Below are 26,337 nucleotides of genomic sequence, written 5' to 3' on the forward strand. Positions count from 1 at the left end.
CTCATGCCGATGGTGCAACCCCACTGCCAGTTTCCCGGCGGAGAGGGGTAACATTCAACTGGAAACCCATTGACAACGGCGGGCCAGCAGATTCCGCTGCCGACCGATGGCGGGCTAGCTCCACTGCGTGAAATACGCAGTGGACTGTGTGGAAAATCCCACCCATTGAATTCAATATGGAAGATCACCTTCAAATGGAGTGTCAGAATATCTGACTTAACTAGGATTTAAAAAAAAATTGCTTTTGCAAATCATACAAGCAACACGTTGTAATGAGAGATGTTTTCAACCTGTTTTTTTTAAATAGATTAATTAAGAAAAAGATGAATAAAGCATAAAATCTAAAAAATATGCACTCTATGGAATAACGGGCTTGACTTTAGGGGGGCCCATAATCCCCACCTCCTAGCTAAAAAGTCAAGGGGAGCCTGCCACGATTCCAGTGGCAGCCCTGCAGCAATTTAACACTGGGAGCTGTGTTAATCGCTTCCCGGCAAACATTTTGCTCCTATTTTGGCCCTAAGTCCTGCATTAGAGAGTTGCAGACCAATGGCTATTGCTGGAACTATATGCAGTCGGTCTCACCATACCGAGATCTCAGGTAAGTTCATGGGCGGAGGCTCAGCGAGCGGGTTGAGAGGCTGGGTTCAAGAAACAAGATGGTGGGTTGAAGAGGAGGACAATCTTGATGCCTGTTCCTCTGCACACCAACCCATACAGCTAAAGCTGCTGGGATTCTATCTGGCTCGGCCCTCCCCCATCCCAGTAAAATACCAGTCAGTGGGGGTGTGTGGACATCTTAAGGGTCTCAATGAGCCCAAGTGTGGGTAGACGTTTGTACCCCCCCCCCCCCCCCCCCCCCCACCTCGAGTAAAATTTCAGAAAGTGCAGGGTTGGAAGGGTGTGGGGGGCTGGATGGCAGGAAGGCAACCAGCTGGATTTTACAGGCCGCCACCCTGCCTTTGAATCCACTGAGAGGGCAGCATAATATCGAGCCCAGTGTTTCCACTTGCTGATGTATCAGAAAGTGACCAAATATTAGATGATCTCGCACAATCGTACAAGAGAGACACATGTAAAAAAAATGAAGTCTTGCTGAACATCATGCTGCAAGTTATTAAAAATGTTTCTAATTTCTTTCTCAGGAAGTTTACTTGATTTCCTAAAGGATGGTGATGGAAGGATATTAAAACTACCCCAGCTGGTCGACATGTCAGCACAGGTACTGCAAATGGATTTCCTATTCTTTGATGATCAGCATTTTGGGTGTGAACTAACGAAAAAACAACAGAGCCCCATTCTGGGTGGGATTAGCGGGGTTGTTCCCAGCGCTTGTGGCCCCATTATCGAATGGCACTCTGTTATTTTTCAGGCCTCAGCGGAGAACATCCCCAACCGAGGCCACACTCCAGTTGCATTTCCTGCACTGAGGATCTCCACTCGGCAGTGCAGGAAGACAATCCCTCGACCCCCCCCCCCCCCCCCCCACACATCCCCGATGCCCCAACATACCTTTCGGGGGGGTCTTCAACCCCCCCAAACCCCATCTCATATAGGTAGGGCATTGCAGGGCCCGATTCCCAGCAGGGGGAAAATGCCACCTGTGCACCTTGGCACTGCCAGACTGGCACCCTGGTGGTACTGCCACCACACAGGTGGTACTGCCATTGCGCCTAGGTGGCACTGCTATGGTTCCTAGGTGGCATCAGCAGTGCTAGGATGCCACTCTGCCCACAGGCCAACCATCTTGGGGCTCCGATCACCTGGGAGGATCCCCCCTCCCCTACCGAGTGCCGTTCCGCCTGGTCCCCATTTGTGGGGACCAGTGCTAAACGGCACCTGGCTGGGGTCTCCTCAGCGAGGCTGGTAGATTCCAGATGCTGGTTAGGTCCGGCATCGGCATAGTTAAGTGAACAGTTAAGCTGACTTAACTAGGCAAGTCTGGATCCCACCTATCGCGTTAGATCTTACTGGGCATAGCGACTATTGGAAATCCCGGAAAAGGCCTCTCATGGAATCTACCGGCCGCGTCCCATCCCACGAACGGTAAATCGTGCCTTTTATCCCTTTGATTTATTTTTCTCTGACATTTTAAAATCTTGCATGACTTCGTTCTTTGGCAACATGAAAAGGCCGAACGTTCTTACTTCAGCCAAATGTATTTATCAGCAACAATAATGCATGTGACGAGACACATTCAGAGCAATACTGCATGCAAAATGTTACAGTATTCATGAAGCAAATAAACATTGAGTAGCAGAAGGAATAACGATATACTTTTATGGAACGCTCAAGAAACCTGACAGTGAATACTTCCTGAAAACATATTATCCTATGATTATGTTATGATACACGTTATCAATAGTTAAGCTTTGTATTATTTCAAAGAAGAGCAGAAGAGTTCTCGCCACTGTCCTGGCCAATATTTATTCCAACTTCTAAAAACAAATTAACTGGTCACTAAACATTGTTTGTGGGAAGTGCAAATTGGACTGCTGTATTTCCTATATTGCAACAATGACTACATTTCAAAAGTATTTCATTGCCTGGCAAGCACTTTTCTATGTTCTGATGTCATGACAGGCGCTATCAAGAGGTGAATTCTTTCGCAATATGTGTTTCAAGAAAGGCTGAGGGATGTTGTAATCAGTAGCTTTGGGCAACTTTAATATTTATTCAACACAACCTTTGCTGAGGCTGGTCCTTACTAGTGAATTTACAGTGTGATGATATACTGATGAATGTCCTGACTTCTATGACAGCCCGGAGCCAAAATGATGATTCTGCCTCCGGAGTGTCTGAGAACCACCAAAGGAGATGGATGATTCCTTCCTCAAACAATGATCCTCCTCTGCTATTTCCCCAACTAAACAGCAGAGGACAGATGTGTTATCTGGAATATTTGATTCTCTCAATCTGAGCTTGTTCTGTTTTGCTGAATATTTATCCAACTGCTTTGGAAAGAGCTAAACAACACAACCTCAACTCTTCTTGTTGGAAATCTGGGGCGGGATTCTCCGACCCCCCCGCCGGGTCGGAGAATCGCCAGGGGCCGGCGTCAATCCCCCCCCCCCCCGTGTCCCGAATTCTCCGCCACCAGAGATTCAGCGGGGACGGGAATCGCGTTGTGCCGGGCGGCGGCCCCCTTCGCGATTCTCCAGCCCGCAATGGGCCAAAGTCCCTCCGCTGTCAAGCCTCTCCCGCCGCTGGGAATCAAAACACCTACCTGACCGGCGGGACTTGCGGCGCGGGTGGGCTCCGGGGTCCTGGGGGGGGCGCGGGGCGATCTGGTCCCGGGGGTGCCCCCACGGTGGCCTGGCCCGTGATCGGGGCCCACCGATTGGCGGGCGGGCCTGTGCCGTGAGGGCACTCTTTTCCTTCCGCCTTCACCATGGTCTTCACCATGGCGGAGGCAGAAGTGACCCCCTTCCCTGCGCATGCACGGGGATGATGTCAGCAGCCCCAGCTGGCGTGGCGCCAAAGGCCGTCCACGCCAGCCGGCGGAGCGCTAACCACTCCGGCGTGGGCCTAGCCCCTCAATTAAATGAAAAAAAATGAAAATCGCTTATTGTCACGAGTAGGCTTCAATGAAGTTACTGTGAAAAGCCCCTAGTCGCCACATTCCGGCACCTGTCCGGGGAGGCTGGTACGGGAATGTGAGGGGGCCAGGCCATCGTGGGGGCACCCCCCGGGGCCAGATCGCCCCGCATCCCCCCCAGGACTCCTGAGCCCACTCGCTCCGCCTGCTCCCGCCGGTTAGGGAGGTGGTTTGATCCACGCCGACGGGAGAGGCTTGACAACGGCGGGACTTTGGCCCATCGCGGGCCGAGAATCACCGGGGGGGGGGGGGGGGGGGGCGCCGCCGAACGGCACGGAGCGATTCCTTCCCCCGCCGAATCTCTGGTGGTGGAGAATTCAGGACACGGCAGAGGCGGGATTGACGCCGGCCCTCGGCGATTCTCCGACCCGGCGGGGTTTCGGAGAATCCCGCCCCTGTTATCTGTATTTACCTTCTGCCTGGTGAGGAAAGTTTATTTTAATCAGTAGACACACTTGAGGTTTGTTAATTTTAAATCATTAGTCCACTTCTATCAACATCAGTGTCTATCTCTCGGCATTGTAAAGAGCTGAGTCATGCCTTCCTGCGATCTTTCATCCAGTGGTTTCTTGGCCAGTTCAAACTATAAAGCTGACAGGCAGCTTGTTGTAATTATTATTGAAAGGTAATGAAGCCCAAACTGGAATACGGGAGAAAGGGGTTCCCTTCAGCTGCAACCTGTCTGCGATTGTGTGGCATTGTGGATGAAGCCAGGTGGATTCAGTTTTTGATCAATTGTAACGTATTCACTTTGAATAAGCAGTGGGCAGGCTATTTATGTCAGAATCATTCCCTGATGTGAAATTGTTGCACAGTATTCAGGATACGATAGTGCAATTGGAATTATTTTTTGCTTGGCATCTACAGTATGTAACATTTCATAAAATCACCTAACAACAGAACCCATTGGATAGTTTTTATTGCAGAGTAACCTACTAACATCACCACATCCTAAATATATTGCAGGAGGAATTAGTAACGCCTTTTTGGAGTAGGTTATTTTCCAAAGAGCTAGAATTAAGTGCTTGGTTGCCGTGCCATTAAACCTTACTGGGAACTGAACGTATCAGTGAACTCTTTCAATCAATATTTTTTAATGGAGTGGAACTATGACCTATTGTTGCCTTTTTGTGGTTGAATTTGGATGCTGGGACATCACGGCAAGTAAACATAACTGTAGTTGTAATGGAGATATTGGACGCGATTCAGCAGAAACATTTCTAAGTCCGTTTACAGGGGTGTTTAGCAGGGTGTTTCTCAGTGGCTGCAGTGCCAAGATTGACTCCACTATTCAATGGCATTTTGCCATTTTCTTGGGCCTCGGGGGGTTTATGCCCGTCAAAGCCATACTTTAGCAGATTTCCTGCACTGGGGAGCTGAGCTCGACAGCAGGACAACTCCTTGCAGATTAGAGTGCCACAACCCCTGGCAGTGCCGACCTGGCACCCAGACACCTTGTCACTGCCAGCCTGGCACCCTGGAAGTGCCATATTGGCACTGGCATTGTGCCTGGGTGACACTGCCAGGGTGCCAGACTGGCAGTGCCAAGGTGCCCAGGTGCCAGGGGGTGCGCCAGGGTACTACCCTACCATGTTGGTGGAAACCAGTGCTAAATAGCACCCGGTTGCGGTCTTGCAGGCATGGCCATTGGCTCCCACGCACAGAGTGCATACGGCGTTTGGGTATTTAAATGAGCCTAATGGTTCATTTAAAGCTCATTATCCAGATCATGCCCAGTGAGGGCGTATCCAGATTGTGCCGGCCATAGCAAGTTGGGTGACGAGTGATCGGCCTGGCACAGAGCCCGATTTGTGGCTCTCACGGGATTCACCCATTGCACCTGGCTCTGCACTGCGTGCAACATGGTGGCTGAATCGTGGCCATTATACCAGATGATATTAGGTCGTAAAGGAACACCTACTGATTAATCCACTTATGTAGGTGAAAGGTGAGGTTTTGCCCTGATATCCAGAAATACTTCGAGAGTGAGATGTCTTGTTTGGCGAGCAGTCTTTATTGCAAGCATGCAAGAAGTTCCACTCTCACGAGTAGTGGTTCTATAGTATAATGTTTGATCAGTCAATTTCTACATTTATACAAAGTTCACTAGACCAGCTGATCTTTCCACATTATTCCCCTGATCTCATCTTTCCTTAATCACATTGTCATCTGTCTCTCTCTGTACCTTCCCCTGATCATGTCTCCTCTTGATTAGATTTTTCATGACTCTGTCTCCCACACAAGCTTCTCTCAAATTTTAGCAGCTTGGATTTTAAACCATGATATCCATTTGTCAGTCTCCCCTTGCATAGAAATATTCAGCACAGGTCCCTTGTTGCTCACTTGAGGAAATGACTGAAACTGGATGGAAGATGTATGGCGAATATTTTCTACCTGGAATTTTTGAATGCCTCAGAAGCTCAAAGAAACATGAAATAGATGTGGAGTGGAATACTCTGATCCTGCCAGCAGTGGGCAGAGTGGTGGGCGGGGGCACAAAATTTGGCAGGAGGCAAAAAATTTGTTTCCCAATGGGGGATAAACTGTTGGAATTTTGTCCTCGGGATTGTAAAGGTGGGTCAAGCTTCCCAATGAACAATGTCAGGGATCTCATTTGCATAAATTAGCATGCATGCATGCTCATTAAAAGACCATCTCACTGGAATTAACGTCTTCCAAATTAAGTTCCCCACCAGCGAGAATTTAGGACGTTCAGTTTTAAGACTATAGTAGTAGTGTGCCCCTAGCGAGTATCACCTCTTCCACAAATCTGAGTTCTGCAGATGTTTTTTTTTCCTTTTTGGGAACCTCATAGCTGTTAGGTAATTTAGATATTCTGAATTCTCTCTGTATACTCGAACAGGCGCTGGAATGTGGCGACTAGGGGCTTTTCATAGTAACTTCATTGCAGGGTTAATATAAGCCCTGTAATGTGACAATAACGATTATTATATAACTTCACTGGAGGACTGTGAGCATACCTTGCACCAAGGCTGTATAAGGGAGACAGATGAAGGCTGAAAGGTGGAGGTTTGAGGGAGGTGTAGGGTGGGAAGGGCGGAGTGAAGGCTGTGGATAGGGGAGACATGCTTACGAGGGAAGGGTGTGGAGGGTGCCTGGGGAAGGGGGTGGGCAAGAATGTCCAGTGAAGATATTTGAGGTTCTTACCCAAAAGGAACCTTACCAAGCCAATACAAAGCCTTTACATTGGATTAGGCTGAATTTAAAAGCACCCCGCACCCCACTGCCTCCAAAGGTGAATGTACTTAGCATGTCAGATTTCCTTGCTCAAGTTTCAGTTTAAACCTAGAGTGGACCGTGTGCAGTTTCATCTCCAGCAGCACTGTTCATTCCGTTACTAAATTATCACAATAGTAAGTGACCTTTCAATCCACCTCCTGTCATCATTTTGATTCATTTGTTCCTTAAAGACATAAATGGTTTTCCACTAAATGCTATCTCTTTAATGAATTGCTGTGGTTCTTCTCTCATTTCATATAGATTGCAGCAGGAATGGCCTATATCGAGCGAATGAATTACATTCACCGAGATTTAAGGGCTGCTAATATACTTGTCGGAGAAAACCTTGTGTGCAAGATAGCAGATTTCGGACTTGCAAGACTTATTGAAGACAATGAATACACAGCACGACAAGGTACAATGTTCTGGTGGTTCTCCAGCTGTAGATCTACTCGAATTTTTTGAAGTTTAATATATATTTACATCAATAGTGCATTAATTTATTTTCAATCTACATTACTTAAAATTTTACAGAAAATTATAGTGACTTATATCTTATCTCGAGCAAATATTGAACATCCATTAATGGTATAGCAGTGTGACCAATTCTTATGAAATAAAATAAGGAAACACTGACTGTGGGCCGGGAGTGGTGGTGAGGGTTTGGTGGGGGAGTTTGCCGGAGACCATTACAGCAGGTAGTGTAAGGAGTGGCGTCACAACATTATCCTCTCACGGTTGGGCAATCACAGACTTGGAGTCCTGTTTAAATCACTCAGCAAAGGCTCCCAAGCTCAGTCTCGTGCATGCTGCTGTAGGAATATGAGACAAAAGAGTAAAGAACTTGGGACAAACAGTCAAAATAAAGGGCAACCCTTAAAATACAAGACAGTTGGTCACATTGCAAGATAGTAAGAATTCTTACAACACCAGGTTAAAATCCAACAGGTTTGTTTTGAGACACTACCTTTCGGAGCACTGCTCCTTCCTCAGGTGAAGGAGCATTGCTCCGAAAGCTAGTGATTCGAAACATAAGAACATAAGAACTAGGAGCAGGTGTAGGCCATCTGGCCCCTCGAGCCTGCTCCACCATTCAATTAGATCATGGCAGATCTTTTGTGGACTCAGCTCCACTTTCCGGCCCGAACACCATAACCCTTAATCCCATTATTCTTCAAAAAACTATCTATCTTTACCTTAAAAACATTTAATGAAGGAGCCCCAACTGCTTCACTGGGCAAGGAATTCCATAGATTCACAACCCTTTGGGTGAAGAAGTTCCTCCTAAACTCAGTCCTAAATCTACTTCCCCTAATTTTGAGACTATGCCCCCTAGTTCTGCTTTCACCCACCAGTGGAAACAACCTGCCCGCATCTATCCTATCTATTCCCTTCATAATTTTATATGTTTCTATACGATCCCCCCTCATCCTTCTAAATTCCAACGAGTACAGTCCCAGTCTACTCAACCTCTCCTCGTAATCCAACCCCTTCAGCTCTGGGATTAACCTAGTGAATCTCCTCTGCACACCCTCCAGTGCCAGTACGTCCTTTCTCAAGTAAGGAGACCAAAACTGAATACAATACTCCAGGTGTGGCCTCACTAACACATTATACAATTGCAGTATAACCTCCCTTGTCTTAAACTCCATCCCTCTACTAATGCAGGACAAAATTCCATTTGCCTTCTTAATCACCTGTTGCACCTGTAAACAAACCTGTTAGACTTTAACCTGGTGTTGTAAGACTTCTTACTGTGCTCACCTCAGTCCAATGCCAGCATCTCCACAACATTGCAAGATAGACAGAGCGTAGGGTGTCATTGGTCTCCTAATTATAGGATCAGTACAGGATGTTCCACAGCTCCCCTCATGTACCAAAAAGTCAAATTTCTGGGTCCATATCCCAACGATTCTGTATTTGAGGTAGTTATCCCATATCCTAGGTGTTTGCTGCTGGGACAACTTTGTCACGTATTTCAGACCTGTGAATCTTGTGCATTTGCAAAGTGTTCTGCTGCCAGTTCCCCAGTCCCAGAGTCTCGACAACACCCTCCCCAGGCCAGCTTCCAATTTTTACAAAAGCCCGTGCCTCCCTTGTGAACGTGTTCCTTAACCTTTTCCCCCAATTACACTGAGCATGCGTATTGGGGAGGAATAAAGAATCCTGTAGGCCCAGCTTCAGCTCACTTAGAACCAGTTATTGCAGTGGGAGCTAATGCATGGCTGCCTGCAAAGTTGCCAGTGACAGGGGAAGTTTGGGCAGTGGATGTTGTATCCCAAAATTGGTCCTCCTTCATCCTGTTTTCTGCCCAGAAAAATTCCAACAAGCAAAATAAATGGTTAGATGTGGAAAAAAGTCATGTAGATAGCATAATATAGAAATGGTGTCCCAAACCTACAGAAACTTACTGCAGATCAAAAACTTCATCTCTGATCTTTAATTCTATGTGCTAAATATCTAAAAGCCCAAAATCACAGGCAACTAGGGATCCATACCTTAGGAATCCCTACAGTGTAGAAGGAAGCCATTTGGCCTATCGGGTTTCCTATGACCTTTTGAATGAGCATTCTACCATGCCCACTCCCCGCTATCCCCATAACTCCATAACCTAACCTGCCCATCCCTGGTCAATAAGGGGCAATTTAGCATGGCCAATACACTTAACCTGCACATCTTTGGACTGTGGGAGAAACCCAGAGCACCTGGAGGACTCCCCCACAGACAGGGGGAGAATGTACAAGCTCCACAAAGACAGTGACTCAAGGTCGGAATTGAACCCAGGTCCCTGGTGCTGTGAGGCAGTAGTTCTAACCACTGTGCCATTGTGCCACCCTTATGTGGGTTAGATTGATGTGAGTGTTTAGAAAGAATACTTTTTAATGAATAAAATGCACAGAAATAACAATCAAGCTTAATCTGGATTTGCATAATTATTCATGCAGAAATACTGTTCTAATTGGCAAAATGTTATTGTGAATCTGTTTTCCTGTCCTAATGTGGAGCTTGCTGCTGAATTGCTTCATTAATATCTGCATAGTAAAGATGGTGAGCTTTAGCGAATCACTTGCTTGGTACTCAGCACCTGCACTGTTTCAGGGAACTTAATAATAATCCATATTTCAGTGTGAAGTTCTCCACTGAGTACCTTATAGGGATGCTTTCAGTAAACCTTTGAATAATCCAACAAGAATAATGGGTGGAATTTAATGCCTTCCCCCATACCAAGGTTGGCGGCAAGAATCATATAATCAAGCTAAGATGATGGGAGGGAACCCTGTCACCTTCCTGTCTCTATCCTATTAAAGGCCCATAGATCACTTGCTGCCCGGTCTCTGATTGGCCAGGTGCTCTCAGTTAGTGGGAATTTGCCCACATGGTCCTTGATCCAGTGGAAGACCTGCCGCTGCCCAGTTATAAGCAGCAGGCCTCCCCGATAAGTGGTGACAGAGCCAACTGTCCAGCAACGGGTGAGACACTTATCACTTCTATTAAATACTGCTCAATGTGTAGAAAGAGCACGTTAGAAGCAGGCAGCAGTGTTTTTGATTGAATATTTAAGAAAATATTATTTTTTCCTTATAAACAAGTTTATACTTGATTTATCTATAGGCAATTAGAATCACACTAAACATATTCAAAGCTATCCTGTGGGACAATGGCTACCCTGATCAGATCATTCAGCAAATCCATAGAATCCCTACAGTGCAAAAGGAGGCTATTCAGCCCATCGGGTGTGCACCAACCCTCTTAAAAGAGCACGCTATCACTCTACTTCCTCACCCTACCGCCGTAATCCCATGCATTGATCATGGCCAATCTACCTAGTCTCCACATCTTTGGACTGTGGGAGGAAACCCAGTAAGACATGGGAACACAGGAAAACGGCACATAGACAGTCACCCAAGGTCTCAATCGAACTTGGGTCCCTGTTGCTGTGAGGTAGCAGTGCTAACCATTGTGCCACTGTGCCACCCATTGCAGATTGCACAAACTCATGTTTGGGCCTAAAGCTGCCATGTTTGGCCCTGAAAAATGTCCAGTCTACCTCAGATTACCCTGGAAGGAAAAGGTGTCTCAAACATTGGAGGAACAGGTGATGCTAGCCATTTCCCGCTGCTATTCGCCACTAACAGGATGCTGCCATTAAGCCAAAAAGGTGTTTTGCCTATCACACAAATGGGACATGATTTAGCCGCCTCATTGCATCCGGCTTGGTGTTGGTATGAGGCTATTGAATCTCGTGAGAGGCCTCACTGGGCATGATCCAGATCTACACATTTAAGTGAGCTATTCAGCTCATTTAAATATGCATTTGCGGGATTCTCCAGTGCCCCTGAGACCTAACAGCCTTGCCTGGGAGATCTCTACAGGGCATCATTTAATACTGGTTTTAACAAATGTGGACCAGTCATTATGGCATTTGAGAGGGTCTCTAGGTGATCAGGGACAGGGCAGTGTGGCATCCTGGCACTCCTGGGCTCTTTGGCACAGTCAGGCTAGCAGGGGCACTTCTACCATGTCTGGCTGCCAGGTTGGCACTGCAAGGGATTAGGCCCAGGCCCAGGGCGCTCTCCTAGGTTGGGAGGCAGGGGTCGAAAACATGAGGGCGGCAGTGCTGAAAGGAGTAGGGGCAGCCCAGACAAAATAATGCCCTGATCTGCGAGGGTTCGCCAGCAGGAAATGACTCAAGTGCTGCCATGGCAGAGAGAAACTCTCTGAGGCCAAAGCAAAAGGCAAAGTGCCAATGAATAGCGGAGTGATTCCCGTGCACTGCAGCTACCAAGAAACACTCTGCTATACATGCCCAAAACCAGACATAGATTTTCTTCCATTGAATCATGCCCAAATGGTGTGGTAAATAAATTTCAGTGCCTGGGTGATTCTAGAGGTGAAGCCGTACGTCCCAATGACTGGTGCATCATATCAAACAGCACCTCCCTTCAGGTGTTCACAACAGGCAAAGTACCGATCGTATTCACATGCACTTGCTTCGTGCCAAATATATTCAGGTGCAGAGCCTTTCTTTTACAGGCAGAAAGAATATGTCCTGGCATTACGTGTTTTTCAACTAAACAAAAGCTTGGGGGGGGGGGGGTGTGGAGGAGGGAGGATGTGCAACTGCTCCCTGGTGTATTCTCCATGGCAACACCTCAACCAATCAGAGTCAACCAATCACCTTTTCCTCATATAATATCAACTGTTGCCTCTTTGAAATTTGCAGATTTGTTCTGCTAAGTGCAAGGTGAAAAGCTTCAACAGCATGTCTCTCTTTTCAGCAATGCCAAAATGTATTTGTTACAGAAATCCGACAAAGTGAGAATTAAAATGCAAGTATTCACATACCATCTTTTACAGCCCGATGGTTATTTTAACTCTGCTGTTTGCTTGGGTTGTTGAGGCACTCGCCTAAATCAGACAAGATTTCACTGAAACACAAATTGCTGGAAAGTCTCAGTAGCTTTGGCAACTTCTGTGGAAAGAGAAACAGAATTAATGGCCGGGATTTTCCATTCCTGTTTTTGTCAGGAGGGTTTGGCGATGGGAGCAGATAATCTGATGCAAAGTCTAAAGACTGTAATGATATGCAGACATGTGACCAATGGGTAATCAGAACAAGACACAACCAATGGGTAATCAGAATACCCAGTGGTGGCATCACCACAAGAGGGCATCACACGGCCACTATAAAAGACAAGACGCACAGGCCCTCGGCCCCCCTTCCACTGGCAGAAACTAGAGAGCAAGACGTGTGTAGTAAGCAGCACCGTCACACCACCACATGTGGGCTAGAGTACGTTCATATAGTTAGTAGGGTGTACTGTGTTACGAGAGTCAGATCAGTAGAGTGTAGAACTCATTTAGGAGCTTTGCTAATTGCTCAATAAATACGTTCAACTTACCTCGAAGTCTGGAGTATTCTTCAAAAGTGCCTACACCAAGTAGCAGCTTCAAAGTAACATAACAACACATGGTACAAAGAATGACTACTGTATCTGCCTAGGTAAATTCAGTAAGTTTAGAGACAAACTCAGACAGATCTTTGGGAACAGAGCCAACACAAGCATCGCCGCCGGAACAAAGACACCGAATGCAGGCACGATGGACAAGACACAAGGTCCTCGTCACCTCAGGACCACCGGTAATCTTAGTGCTAACTGGCGTTCGTTTAAACAAGAATTTCATGTAGAAGCATCTGACTTGAACAGCGCGACCGAGGCTCGGAAAATAGCTCTCCTACTGACCACTGCGGGTGACCACGCGATAGAGATCTTCAACTCATTTCAATACACAGAAGGACAGGACAAAACAAAATACGAAACTATCCTGGAAAAATTTCATAGCCACTGCGAGGTTGACACAAATGAAATATTTGAGCAGTACATCTTTAAACAAAGGATGCAAGGTAAAGATGAATCATTCAATAGTTTTCTCACTAACCTTAGACTTTTAGCCCAATCCTACAACTTCGGTGACATAACTGACTCCATGATCAGAGACCAAATCATTTTTGGAATCCACTCTGATCCTCTGAGAGAGCAACTGCTAAAAATTAAACATATGACTTTAAAGATCGCTATCGAAACGTGTACTGTAACTGAACTCTCAAAAAATCGCTACTCACTATACAGAAACGCTGAGAGTGAAAAGAAAAACCTCCCACGAGGTGGAGAGCGTTCAGACCATCTCCCGAATGCAGCGCCTCCACATCTCCGATGACAGCCATCTTGCGCAATCCTCCTTGGGCCCGGCGCATGTGCAGTATGACCGGAAACACGAATCAACCGAGAACCTCACCGCGCATACGCACTACGACCAGAGGTATGAAACGGCCGAGAACCGCACCGCGCATGCGCGACGCCACACGGAACGTCGACGTCATGACGTGTACGAAGTGTGGAACCACCCAGCAAAAGGCAAACAATGTCTCCAATGTGGGAGAATCAACCACTATGCTGCCCAGTGCAGATCTGCACCACAATTCAGGAGTCAGCGACCACAGTTCAAACAGAACCGCATCAGAAGTGTGCAACACCAAACCGATGACTCTGATCAAGATAGTGCAACGGGTCTAGACGACGACTACCTGGATAAAATATTACAAGGAGGCATCAGCACAAAGTGCGAAAACGCCACACTGGACACCTCGCAAGTCAAATTAATCCTTGCCGTTGATTCCGAGGATGAATGGGATGCAGTGCTGGATGTCAACCGATGCCCCATCCAGTTCAAACTGGACACAGGTTCCTCCGCCAACCTGATCTTGAAGTTTGACTTCACAAAAATCAAGATGGCTCCCAAAATCCTTCCAGCTGCCTACAAACTCCAGGACTACAATGGCAAAGCAATCACGGCACTTGAGGTCATGCCATCTGACAGTGTCCAACCGACACACAGAGACAAGCCTGTGATTTGAGGTTGTCCAACCAGACAGGATGTCCCTGCTCGGTGCCCAAGCCTGCAAGCAATTGAACCTCATTCAAAGGGTCTACACCATGACACCATCTCATCAGGATCTTCAGGCCAGCATCGACGACATACTGACCCAATACCCAGATGTCTTCAGCGGAATGGGCACACTTCCATACGAGTACAAAATTCTACTGCGGGCTGATGCAAAACCAGTTGTCCACCCACCAAGGAGAGTTCCTGCTCCACTGAGGGATCAACTAAAAGAACTCGCAAGCCTACAGAAGAAAGGCATCATCTCTAATGTCACTGAACCAACTGACTGGGTCAGCTCAATGGTGTGCATCAAGAAGCCTTTCGGGGGACCTACAAATCTGCATCGACCCCAAGGATCTAAACAAAAACATTATGTGGGAACATTACCCAATCCCAAAAAGAGAAGAAATCACGAGCGAAATGGCACACGCGCGCTTCTTCACGAAACAAGACGCATCCCAAGGATTCTGGCAGATCCAACTCAAAAGAATCCAGCAGAAAGCTCTGCACCTTCAATACACCTTTTGGCAGATTCTGCTACAACCGAATGCCATTTGGCATCATCTCGGCATCTGAAATATTCCACCGCATCATGGAACAGATGATTGAAGGAATAGACGGGGTTCACGTCTACGACGACGATGGAATCGTGTGGTCTTCAACTCCGGAGGAACATGTGTCACGCCTGAAGAGAGGATTCTGACGCATACATGAGCATGGCCTCAAGCTAAACAAATCCAAGTGCAGCTTTGGGATGTGCACGCTCATGTTCCTGGGTGATCAGATATCGAAACATGGTGTCCACCTGGACACAGACAAAATAAAAGCCATTGAGGCAATGAAAGTAACCAAGGACAAGAAAGCAGCACTGCGCTTCCTTGGAGAGGTAAACTTCCTGGGCAAATTCATCCCGAATTTGGCCATACACACAACGTCCCTAAGAAAATTGATAAAGAAATCAACTGCCTTCGAGTGGACGACGGAACACCAGACAGAGCGGTTGGAGCTGAAGGCCAAACTCACCACTGCACCTGTCCTCGCATTCTTTGACCCAGATCGCGAAACTAAGATCTCGACCAATGCAAGTCAGGATGGCATTGGAGCAGTACTGCTACAGAAAGACGACACATCATCATGGGTCCCAATAGCATACACATCACGGGCAATGACACCAACAGAGACCAGGTACGTGCAGATTGAAAAAGAGTGTTTAGATCTTCTCATAGGCATCCTCAAATTCCATGACTACGTCTACGGCCTGCCAACATTGACAGTTGAAACGGATCACAGACCTCTGGTCCACATCATCCAAAAGAATCTGAACGACATGACGCCCCAATTACAGAGGATTCTGCTCAAACTTCGGATGTACGATTTCAAACTTGTGTACACGCCTGGCAAAGAGCTCATCATTGCAGATGCATTGTCCTGCTCCGTCACCTCACCGAGTGAGCCACTGGAGAACATCCAGCACATTGAATCACAGGTACCTCCCGGCAACGGACAAAAAACTCGTTCTCATCAGAGAAGAGATGGACAAAGACCCCCTGCTACAGCAAGTCATCTACAACCTCAACAATGGGTGGCTGAAAGGGCAATGCCTTCAATTTTACAATGTCAAAGACGACCTAATGCTGATCAATGGAATCCTGCTAAAGATGGACAGAATAGTGACCCCGCTGCGTTGCCAGCGCATGGTACTGCTGCAAATTTACGAGGGACACCTGGGCATAGAAAAATGCAGACACAGGGCCCGGCAAGCTGTCTACTGGCCCGGCATCAACCAGGACATCACGGACATGGTCCTAGACTGTGAGACCTGTCAGAAGTTCCAACCAGCACAAGGTAAGGAGACGCTTCAGCAACACAACTTGGAAACCTCTCTATGGTCCAAGGTCGGCATTGACCTATTCCGCGCGAATGGTCACGACTACATACTACTCATTGATTACTTCTCAAACTATCCTGAGGTGCTGAAGCTGTCCGACCTCACCTCAAAGACCATCATCAAAGCGTGCAGAGAGACGTTTTGCGGCATGGTATCCCGAATACTGTCATGAGTGACAATGGATCGTGCTTCCATAGTTGAGAATGGATCACGTTTGCTAAAGGCTACAACTTCAACCACGTTACCTCCAGTCCGCACTACCCATAGTCCAATGGCAAAGTCAAAAAGGGGGTGCACATCATCAAACAACTTATCCACAAAGCCTCGGACTCCACCTCCGACATACACCTTGAACTACTATCGTACCGGGTGACTCCCTTATCAACTGGCATGTCACCAGCTCAACTACTGATGAACAAGGATCTGAGAACAACGCTTCCGGCCCTACAACCCAGATCACCTACCGGTACTACAAAAGATGCAACAGCTTTGTGACAGTCAGGAACATCACTATGGTGCACATGCCACTGATCTGGACGCGCTATCCCCAGCAGACAGGATCAAAATACCTGATGGCGAGTGATCTTCCCCGGCTGTCATCATTCGGCAGGCCGCGCCCAGATCCTGCGTGATAAAAACGGCTGACGGCACTATCATTCGAAGAAATCGAAGGGCACTTCGGAAATTCACACGCCCACGACCAATTCCCCCTCCACTGCTGTCTGTTGAAGTGCCACCTCAAGACACCATGAACCACGATTCCACCAGTCATGGCTCCCACACGACTATCAAGACATCACCATCTCCTCCGCCGCCTCTCAGAAGGTCATCAAGGACGAGACGGAGACCCCAAAGACTGGACTTATGAACATTTTCCTTCTCATGTCTACTGTATATCCAAGTCATGCATATCATGTTACTATCTTTAGCACTGTCAACCTTAGCTACCATCACCACATTAGAAATGCAGACAAAAAAAAGGAGCGAGATGTAATGATATGCATACATGCAACCAATGGGTAATCAGAACAAGACACAACCAGTGGATAATCAGAACACCCAGCGGTGGCATCACCACAAGAGGGCATCACACGACCACTATAAAAGACAAGACACACAGGCCTTCGCCCTCCCCCCCCTTCCACTAGCAGAAACCTAGAGAGCAAGATGTGTGTAGTAAGCAGCACCGTCACACCACCACATGTGATTTGAGTAAGTTCATATAGTTAGTAGAGTGTACTGTGTTACTAGAATCAGATCAGTAGAGTGTAGAACTCATTTAGGAGCTTTGCTAATTGCTCAATAAATTTGTTCAACTTATCCCGAAGTCTGGAGTATTCTTCAACAGCGCCTACACCAAGTAGCAGTTTATGTTACTTTGAGTAACACGAAGACCCGCCCCTTTATGTTTTTCTGTCTAAGTCCCGAACATTATGACAGAGAAAACTGCTGTTGCTGCTGGCAGATTCAACGCCACTTTTCCCACTCGCTATTGGACTTTCCCAATATCCCGCAAATTTTGGCCAACATTTCAAGTCCGTGTGAATTCTTCAGAGCTGAAGAGGGGCAGAAATGTGATAGATTATATAGCTGCAGAAGGGGGAACAGAATAAAAGGTATGGGGAGGTGGAAGCTGAGGGTAGATTGACAAATGGACACAAGACAAAGGGAGCGTTAATGATAGTGTGAAGTTGATAATAATGGCATAAAGGGATTCTTTATTTTTTCTTTACTCATTCGTGGGATGTGGGTGAAGCTGGCATTTATTGCCTATCCCTAATTTCCCTTGAGGGGCAGTTAAGAGTCGACTACATCGTGGGGCAGCATGGTGGCACAGTGGTTAGCACTGCTGTCTCATGGTGCCAAGGTTCGATCCCGGCTCTGGGCCACTGTCCGTGTGGAGTTTTCACATTCTCCCCGTGTTTGCATGGGTTTCGCCCCCACAACCCAAAGATGTGCAAGGTAGGTGGATTGGCCACGCTAAATTGCCCCTCAATTGGAAAAAATGAATTGGGTGCTCTAAATTTAAATTTAAAAAAAGAGTCAATTGCATTGCTGTGGGTCTGGAATCACATGTCGGCCAGACTAGGTAAGGACGACAGATTTCCTTCCCTAAAGGTGGGTTATTCCAACAATCGACGTTGGTTTCACGGTCATCATTAGACATTTAATTCCAGATTTTTATTGAATTGATATTTCACCATCTGCAGTGGTGAGATTTGAACCGGGGTCCCCAGAACATTACTCTGGGTCTCTGGTTTACTAGTCCAGTGACAAACGTACTTCACCACTGCCTCCCCTGTGAAGAGCAAACTTGTTTTCAAAGAGTGAACTAGGATCCAAAATCAATTGTTGAACAAAGCATGCTGATTTTGAAAATCACTCTGACTGTCTGGCCATACAGTTCTGTCACTATCAGAACAAGGGGCAGCGCTGTGAAAAGCAAAACAAGTTACACATGGCCCTCTGGCCGAGGGTTGGGAAAAAACATCAAAATGGGAGGGAGAGAGTTCATGGTCTGAAATTGTTGAACTCAATGTTAAGGCTAAAAGTCTGTAAAGTGCCTAATTGGAAGGAGAGAACTGTTCCTCCAGTTTGGGCTTGGGCTTCACTGGAATACGATAGCAGGTCATGGGCAGACATGTGGGCACGAGAGCAAGTTGCTGAGTTGTAGCAACAGGAAGGCTGGGATCATGCTAATGGACTGAGTGAAGGTGTACCACAAAACGGTCACCTAGTCTGTGTTTAGTCTCCCCAATGTAGAGTAGACCACATTGGGACCAAATTGAAGGAGGTGCAGGCAAAATACTTGTTTCACCTGAAAGGAATGTATGGGGCCTTGGACAGGGAGGAGGTAAAAGGGGCAGTTTTACACCTTCTGCGATGGCAAGGGAAGATGCCAAGGGAAGGGGATGCAGTGTTGGAGCTGGTGGGATGGACCAGCATGTAATGGAGGAAATGGTCCTTCAGGAATACGGGTAGAGGGATGGGTTGAAGTTGTGCTTCATGGTGGCATCATGCTGGAGTTGGCGGAACTGGCCAAGGATGATCCTTTAAATGAAGAGGCTGGTGGGGTGAAAAGTGAGGGCAAGGGGAACACTATCATGGTTCTGAGAGGGACGGGAAGGGGTGAGGGCAGCAGTGCGGGAAATGGGTTGGATACAACTGAGTGCCCTGTCAGCCACAGGCGCTGGGGAAACCTTGGTTCAGGAAAAATGAAGAAATGTTTTGGAAAGTAGCTGTTTCGGAAAATAGCATCATTAGAACAGATGCGGCAGGACTTCACAGACCCAGGTCAATCGGATGCCATCATTTACAGTGGTCTCCAAAAGTTTTTGATGGCCTATTGGCAGAGCATCTGCATGGACCATGAGTAGGGCCTAGAGCAAAATCAGGAGTCTTTCTTTCAACTGCACCAGAGGTTCAGTAGCTACTCGTCTCAGACCACCCTCCCTCTGCATTCAAAAACCCTTCCCTCCTCCTGAGTGCCACCTAAATAGCCTCCAGAATACCTCTAATATTCATCAGATGGAACCCATTGAGGCTGAGTCCTTAACATCTCCCCTTTCATGTGTAATATCACAGGAGATCAATCCATTTTTGCAGTAGCTGGATCCTTGCGTATTGGACTAAATTGTTTTCAATTGCTGTGCTAAACTTCACTGAGATTAATATTTCTCTGCAGCAGCCTTTTCACTTTTACTCAACAACCACAGACATTAGACTGTTTGAGACAGACTCACTTCAATGACTCAAGCTAGACTCATTGATTTGAAATACTTCTGAAACAGTTGCAAAACATTTGTGAACGGCTCAGTGGAAAAAAAAAACCTGCCAATCAAACTCATATTTGAACAGATCACATAGCACGTTTGTATTTGAATTGAATGGCTTGACCCTTTCCTCAGGCATGTTTGTGGACAAACGCATTATATGCAACTGAATGACATGGGATATTATTTTACGTGAGGGTAAATGGCCTTCTCCTGTTTTTACAAGAGAAAATAACTTTTAACCCCTTATGTGGCATGGCAGACTCAAAGAGGCCAATCCCACCCTAAATTCTCTTCAGTTTTTTTCTATCTATGGTTTCTGTCTGACCAAAGTGTTCCCTTTTGTTTCAGGCAGTTCCAGGCATTTTGTATTCAGAAACAATTTAATTTAGAGGGCAAAGCAAAATTATATGTACAATCTTTCTTTTCCTTTCAGGTGCCAAGTTTCCAATTAAATGGACAGCACCTGAAGCTGCGCTCTATGGAAAATTCACAATCAAGTCTGACGTGTGGTCGTTTGGTATCCTCTTGACAGAGCTGGTTACCAAGGGGAGAGTTCCATACCCGGGTAAGCATCATGGTTTACATGAAGCAGGAACCATCTGATAGACTGAAACTTGCATTGTGCAGTATTATCGCTTGACATTTTTTATATCACATTCCACTGTCCTGTGCAAGTGTTTGTACGATGATATTGTACAGCCTAATTATTGAGATATTGTGTTCAAGCTCCTTGAGGAAAGAGTGTACAGCCAGCCTATAGCAACTGGAGTTCAGTCTCTGCTACCTTTGAAAACCTGAAGAGCTGTGTTAAATAACTAAAATGAAAACAGAAAATGCCAGAAACACTCAGCAGGTCAGGCAGCACCTGTGGAGAGAAATAGAGTTTGTGTGACAGGTCGGTGACCACCGTTCACCAGGAACAGATACGTACATTAATTATTGAAGGTCACAAGACAGGTGATTAAAATGACATCTAGGAAGCTGGCTTTATAAGCAGAGGAATGGAGAACAAACACAAGGAAGTTACGATCAGCCCTTGGAAAACACTGCTTTAACCTCAACTGGAGCATTGTGCCCAATTCTGGGCACCAGATTTCAGGAAGGGTGGGAAAGGGGAAAGGGTGCCAGAAAGATTTATGACGATGGTTGCAAGATTGAGGGACCAAAGTTATACAGTTAGGTAGGAGAAGGAGTAGTTGCTCTCCTTAAAGAAGAGAAGTTGAGAGGAGATTTGATAAAAGTGTCCAGGGTCTAGGAGAAACCTTTCCCATTTGCAGAATAATCGAGAACCCAAGGACACTGGTTTAAGGTGATCGGCAAATGAGCCAATGGCAACATGAGGAAAACCTTTTTACCCAGCAAATGGTTAGGGCATAATGCCTGAGAGTGCGGTAGAGGGAAATATAATCAGACTTTCAAAAAGAATTGGATAAACACCTGAAGATAAACATTTGTGGGTTATGGGGAAAGAGCAGTGGGTGAAACTAGCTGACTTGTTCTTGCAGAGAGCTGGCATGGACATGAGGAGCTGAATGGCCTCCTTCTGTGCTGTAACCATTGAATAATTCTGTGAATGCTGTGAGTTTCTTATATCCAAGAGGGTGAGCTGTGACAACAGCCTTTCCAACAATAGAAGATGCACATGAGTGACATTATATGGCTTGGCCATTCAGCCCCTCACAGTTTCAGAATAGCTCAGTTGAGATCAGAGCTTATAAATACAATCCCATTTCCCTATTTTTCCAAAGTGCCTTTTGTATTTATGAATTCAGTTTTGCAATTGAAGCTGTCAATAATGAGCTGCGAGCTAACAATTAAATTAACCCTTTCAAATCATTAATTACAGAGATGTCGTTGACTTAATGTGTAACATTTTCTTTGGAAATCGTCACACACCTGCACAGTAAATGGACTCTGTTTAGAGTGACACTTTTTGTTAGTTTTTCTATTGAACAGAAAGGAAAAAAATAATGTACATTTGTGCCAGATTATTGGATGTGAAGGAAAGAAATACTTGCATTTATTTTATTTCTTTTTAAATATTTTTATTCTCCTTTTTCACATTTTCTCCCAAATTTACACCCACCAACAATAAACAATAATCAGTAACAAATATGTCAATCCCCATATCAATAACAACAATCCCATCCTCTCACCAAACCCCAAACATTAGTCCACATGTTCACATAAACAAATAACAAAAAGGAATCAGAAATCACCCATAGTCACCATTAACACACACAGTCGCCCTCCCCCAACCCTCCCAACCACCCCCCCCAACTAATGTTCGATGTTATCCTGTTCTTGAAAGTTCATAATGAAAAATGCCCATCAACTGTAGAACCCTTCCATCCTTCCCCTCAGTTCAAACTTACCCTTCTCAAGAGTCAAGAATTCCAACAGGTTCCCCCCCGCCATGCCAGGGCACAGGGTGGAGAGGCTGCTCTCCATCCCATCCGGATCCACCTTCGGGCGATCAACGAGGCGAAGGCTACAACATCTGCCTCCGCACCCGTTTCCAACCCCGGCTGGTCCGACACCCCAAATATGGCCTCCCGAGGGCCCGGGTCCAGTTTCACGTGCACCACTTTAGAGATTACCCTAAACACCTCCTTCCAGTAATCCTCCAGCTTTGGGAAATACTTGCATTTATAAAGCACCTTTCACAATCACAGGATGTCCCAAAGCACCTTCTTACGAAGGAAGTATTTCTGAAGTACTGTGACTGTTGCAATGAAGAAAATGCAGCAGCCAATTACAAACAGCAAGTTCTCAAACAGCAATGTGATAATAACCAGGAATCTGTTTTTATAATATTGACTGGGGAACAAATATTGACCCGAGGAATTCTTTCTTCTCTTCATCAAAAATAGTGCCTTGGGATCTTTCACATCCACCTGAGATGGCAGTCGGGGCCTCAATGTAAAGGCAACACCTACACCTTTGAAATACTTTCTCGGTATTGGAATATCAGCCTTGATTTTGATGCTCAAGTCCTGAGTGGGGCTTGAACCCATAACCTTATAACTCAGAGGCAAGAATGCTACCAACAAAGCATGGTGTACTCATTAGAGAGTGAGCCACATGGGACCAGTTATTAACTTGATTGTCTGTTTGTGTCTGCCAGGAATGAACAATCGTGAAGTACTGGAGCAGGTGGAGAGAGGTTATCGAATGCCATGTCCAAACGCCTGCCCGGCATCTCTTCATGACCTCATGATCCAATGCTGGAAGAAAGATCCAGAGGAAAGGCCAACCTTTGAATACTTACAGTCCTTCCTAGAGGACTACTTCACAGCAACAGAACCCCAGTACCAACCTGGGGAAAACCTGTAGATCCCTCGGCAATTGGAAAATTCCTTAGCCAATAACAAACTATTTCTGACCATATTGTCAACCTGTTCTAAGGCCGCTGAACCTGGAGCCTGAGCTCTAATGTGACTGTAGCTTAAAACGTGAAGGAACTCGACAAATATGTGAGCAATTAGCACACTTCCAATTAACACAACACCCAATTAGTTTTGGGTTACTGATGGCCAATTCTTTGCCGTAATTATTTTTCATTTTTAAATACAGAACACTGCAAAATGGTTCCACCATGAGGGTTGGTATGATGGAGATATGACAGAAATGATATTCAGCAGTGTTGGGCTCCAGACACTGGATTTTAGATCTACTTGACAGGGTCTATAAAGAGAACCCAGAGCACAGCCATTGCCTGTGGTTTGTACCCATTTATTTGGCATGTCGCTCTCAAATGCACTGTATAATAAGAGAACTGATCTGCTATGCTTATTTAACAATGTTGCATAGGACCATGCTAAAATGGCTAATTTTTCTTCCTCTTAATTAATATTTCACTGAGCTTTTATATTTGATTTGCCATATTCCAGAAGTATTTTATTCTGTTATTTGTACAATTTTGTAGGCCTAACAGACAAGGAAATGCATTTAAAAATGCCTAATTTTATACAGTGGTATAAAGCCAGCAAAGATGGTCTAGTTTAGTCACTGAATGACATATAGTTAGGCTGTAAATACAATCTATTTAGTACCAGTGTTTTACAGGTTCAATTCATGGTTATGGAGAAGGAACATGATTAATTTAAAGGGCAAGGTATAGGATAATGTGATGCTACTAACTTGGAGTCACTGAGTATAATAAATATACTCATTATTTATGAGCAAGGTAACAGTTTTATATGTGAGTATCTGGAAAGATAACGGTTTACTGGGCTGGGCTGAAATATTGGAATGGTTTGATGTGGAGAATGTACATTAGGATGGGAAAGTGCATCACAACAAGCCAAGGACTACAATAGTCCCTTTGTGTTGATCACTATGGGCCATGGAGTAACTTGGTAATGTCATGTGAGATGTTAAGGGAACCACAGCAGATTGTGGTCGCAGATCATGGCTGGGAGCAGGCTGACAATCTTTCAATCAGTACCTGCCAAAAATTCTCTTTAAGTGCCCCATTGAGATGTGCAATCTCATTGGTACTGTGCCACACCAATTGCCTTCCAAGAAAGGCTTGCATTATGGACATTAGGGAACCAAACCACCAGCGGGGCTGGCCAACTTCAATCTATCCTGAGGTGAATGAACGTGACCATTCGGGGAACTGAAATATGTCTCCCAATTTCTTCAGTGATAACTCATTTGAAATAATTAAGAAGCTTCAGGTTCAGAATCAAGTCATTGAATTTCAGCAACCCTTTGAAATAAAAACTAGATTTAACGTTTTTAACAAAAGGTTTAATTGTACATTATTTCAATGTTTTTTTTCATCTTCCTAACATGATCCGGATTGTAAATCCGATAATTATTTTCTCATCGTTATTAAATTTTTGCTTGCTCTAAAACCTGCATTATTTCTTAACGTGTCTTAGAATAGAGACTGTTTTAGTGAATTTTCTTACCAAAAGAGCATTGTACAGCTTTTGTTGCGCATTATGTAAATTTGTTACTTTGGTGTGTTCACAAGTGATTCAATTACAACAGAATATGATTGAATTAAAATTACTTTTACAATCAATCTTTGTAACCGGGCTCCAATAAAATGTGGACATTTTTTTTTACCTTCAATTTTTAATCTTTCCTGTGCTGAAAGTTTTGACTGTTACAGGAATACAGTTCCACTTGCACAGCCACTACTCCTCTACTGCACCAAAGTGTTAATTTTTAATCTGGAGACTGAGATGGGAAGAGCCTACAATCAATGTGGTGTCACCAGCAAGAGACCTGACTAGCTTTCATGTTTGGATCTCATTACCATTTGGAATTCTCTACCCCAGAGGGCTGTGGAAGCTCAATCATTGAGTGTGTTCAAGACAGAAATCAATAGATTTCTGGATACTAATGACATTAAGGGATATGGAGATAGTGCAAGAAAGTGGCATTGATCAGCCATAATCTAATTGAATGGCAGAACAAGTTCATTGGGTTAAATGGCATACTCCTGCTCCGATGTTCCATTTCCCAAGTGAGTTGCTCACTCAGTTTAAGAAGAAGATTGCTGATCAGAGAAACCCAAAAATCTGGGGGCTCCATCACAACCAAACTAAGTAAGTAAGGAGAAGAGGGAGGTGATACTGGGAGAGATCTGGAGACAGCCGGACATCAAGGGGTCAATTTCTCTGGGGCCTAGAGAAGCGTCAATGTTCCTTCTGACCCCATAAGAATCATTTCAAAATCTTTCCTCATTTCTGGAGTATTTTGCAGCTGTCCCTTTAATTGCTGACCACGAAACACAAGCAGAGTGTGTGCATTGAATGCTCTGCCCATTGGTACCTGAAAATGTAATGGCGTCATATTAACGTCATAGGACCCCAATTCGTATGGACAAATGAGGAGTCTGATTGCTTTCAGCCTTTTTTCCAGGCACTATCAAATGGCAGAGGTCTGAATGGTGACAGAAACGATTTTTATCATGTGACCATGCCACTCTCATCAGGTGCAAAACCAAATGTTGGGGCATCAGCATCAACAGACTATTTACTGTGGAGAGCAAGGCCACTAAAGCAGGGGAAAATCTCCATATTGATATTATCCCCATAAATAGCAACGCCTCAGGGATTGTAATGCTTGACATCTGCGACTGGTCAGTTGTGACCCTCATTATTCTTTTATTAAATGGACTTAATTAATTAATACACTGGCATTTCACAATGAGACTTCTCATACAAACTGTAAATATCCCATTTGTACGGTTATTTGAGGTGCGATTCAATGGACTTGTGTTAAAGTCTGCTGAACGGCAAGGTTAGCGGGGTGTTTCTTGTCTCCTGCAGAGCCAAGAAAGATCCCAGTATTCAACGCCACTTTGCCAGTTTTTATGGCCTCGGCAAGGAACACCCCATCAAAGTCATTTCTACTTGTTGATCGGG

At 45.5% G+C, this 26,337-nt stretch overlaps 1 protein-coding gene across 6 annotated transcripts in view; it reads left to right on the forward strand.

Moving 5' to 3' along the window:
* yrk (Yes-related kinase) overlaps positions 1 to 25,027 on the forward strand; it is a 380,926-nt gene extending 355,899 nt beyond the window's left edge. For all 6 annotated transcript variants that reach the window (XM_038795113.1, XM_038795103.1, XM_038795122.1 and 3 more), the window contains 4 exons: positions 1,146 to 1,222; positions 7,100 to 7,253; positions 20,382 to 20,513; positions 23,076 to 25,027. In XM_038795113.1, the coding sequence (XP_038651041.1) occupies positions 1,146 to 1,222; positions 7,100 to 7,253; positions 20,382 to 20,513; positions 23,076 to 23,284 (572 nt within the window). In that variant the 3' untranslated portion in view covers positions 23,285 to 25,027. The remainder of the gene's footprint in view (positions 1 to 1,145; positions 1,223 to 7,099; positions 7,254 to 20,381; positions 20,514 to 23,075) is intronic.
* The last annotated feature ends 1,310 nt before the right edge of the window (positions 25,028 to 26,337 follow it).

This window comes from Scyliorhinus canicula, chromosome 1 (genome assembly GCF_902713615.1).
Source record: "Scyliorhinus canicula chromosome 1, sScyCan1.1, whole genome shotgun sequence".
In the NCBI taxonomy this organism is placed as follows: Eukaryota; Metazoa; Chordata; class Chondrichthyes; order Carcharhiniformes; family Scyliorhinidae; genus Scyliorhinus; species Scyliorhinus canicula.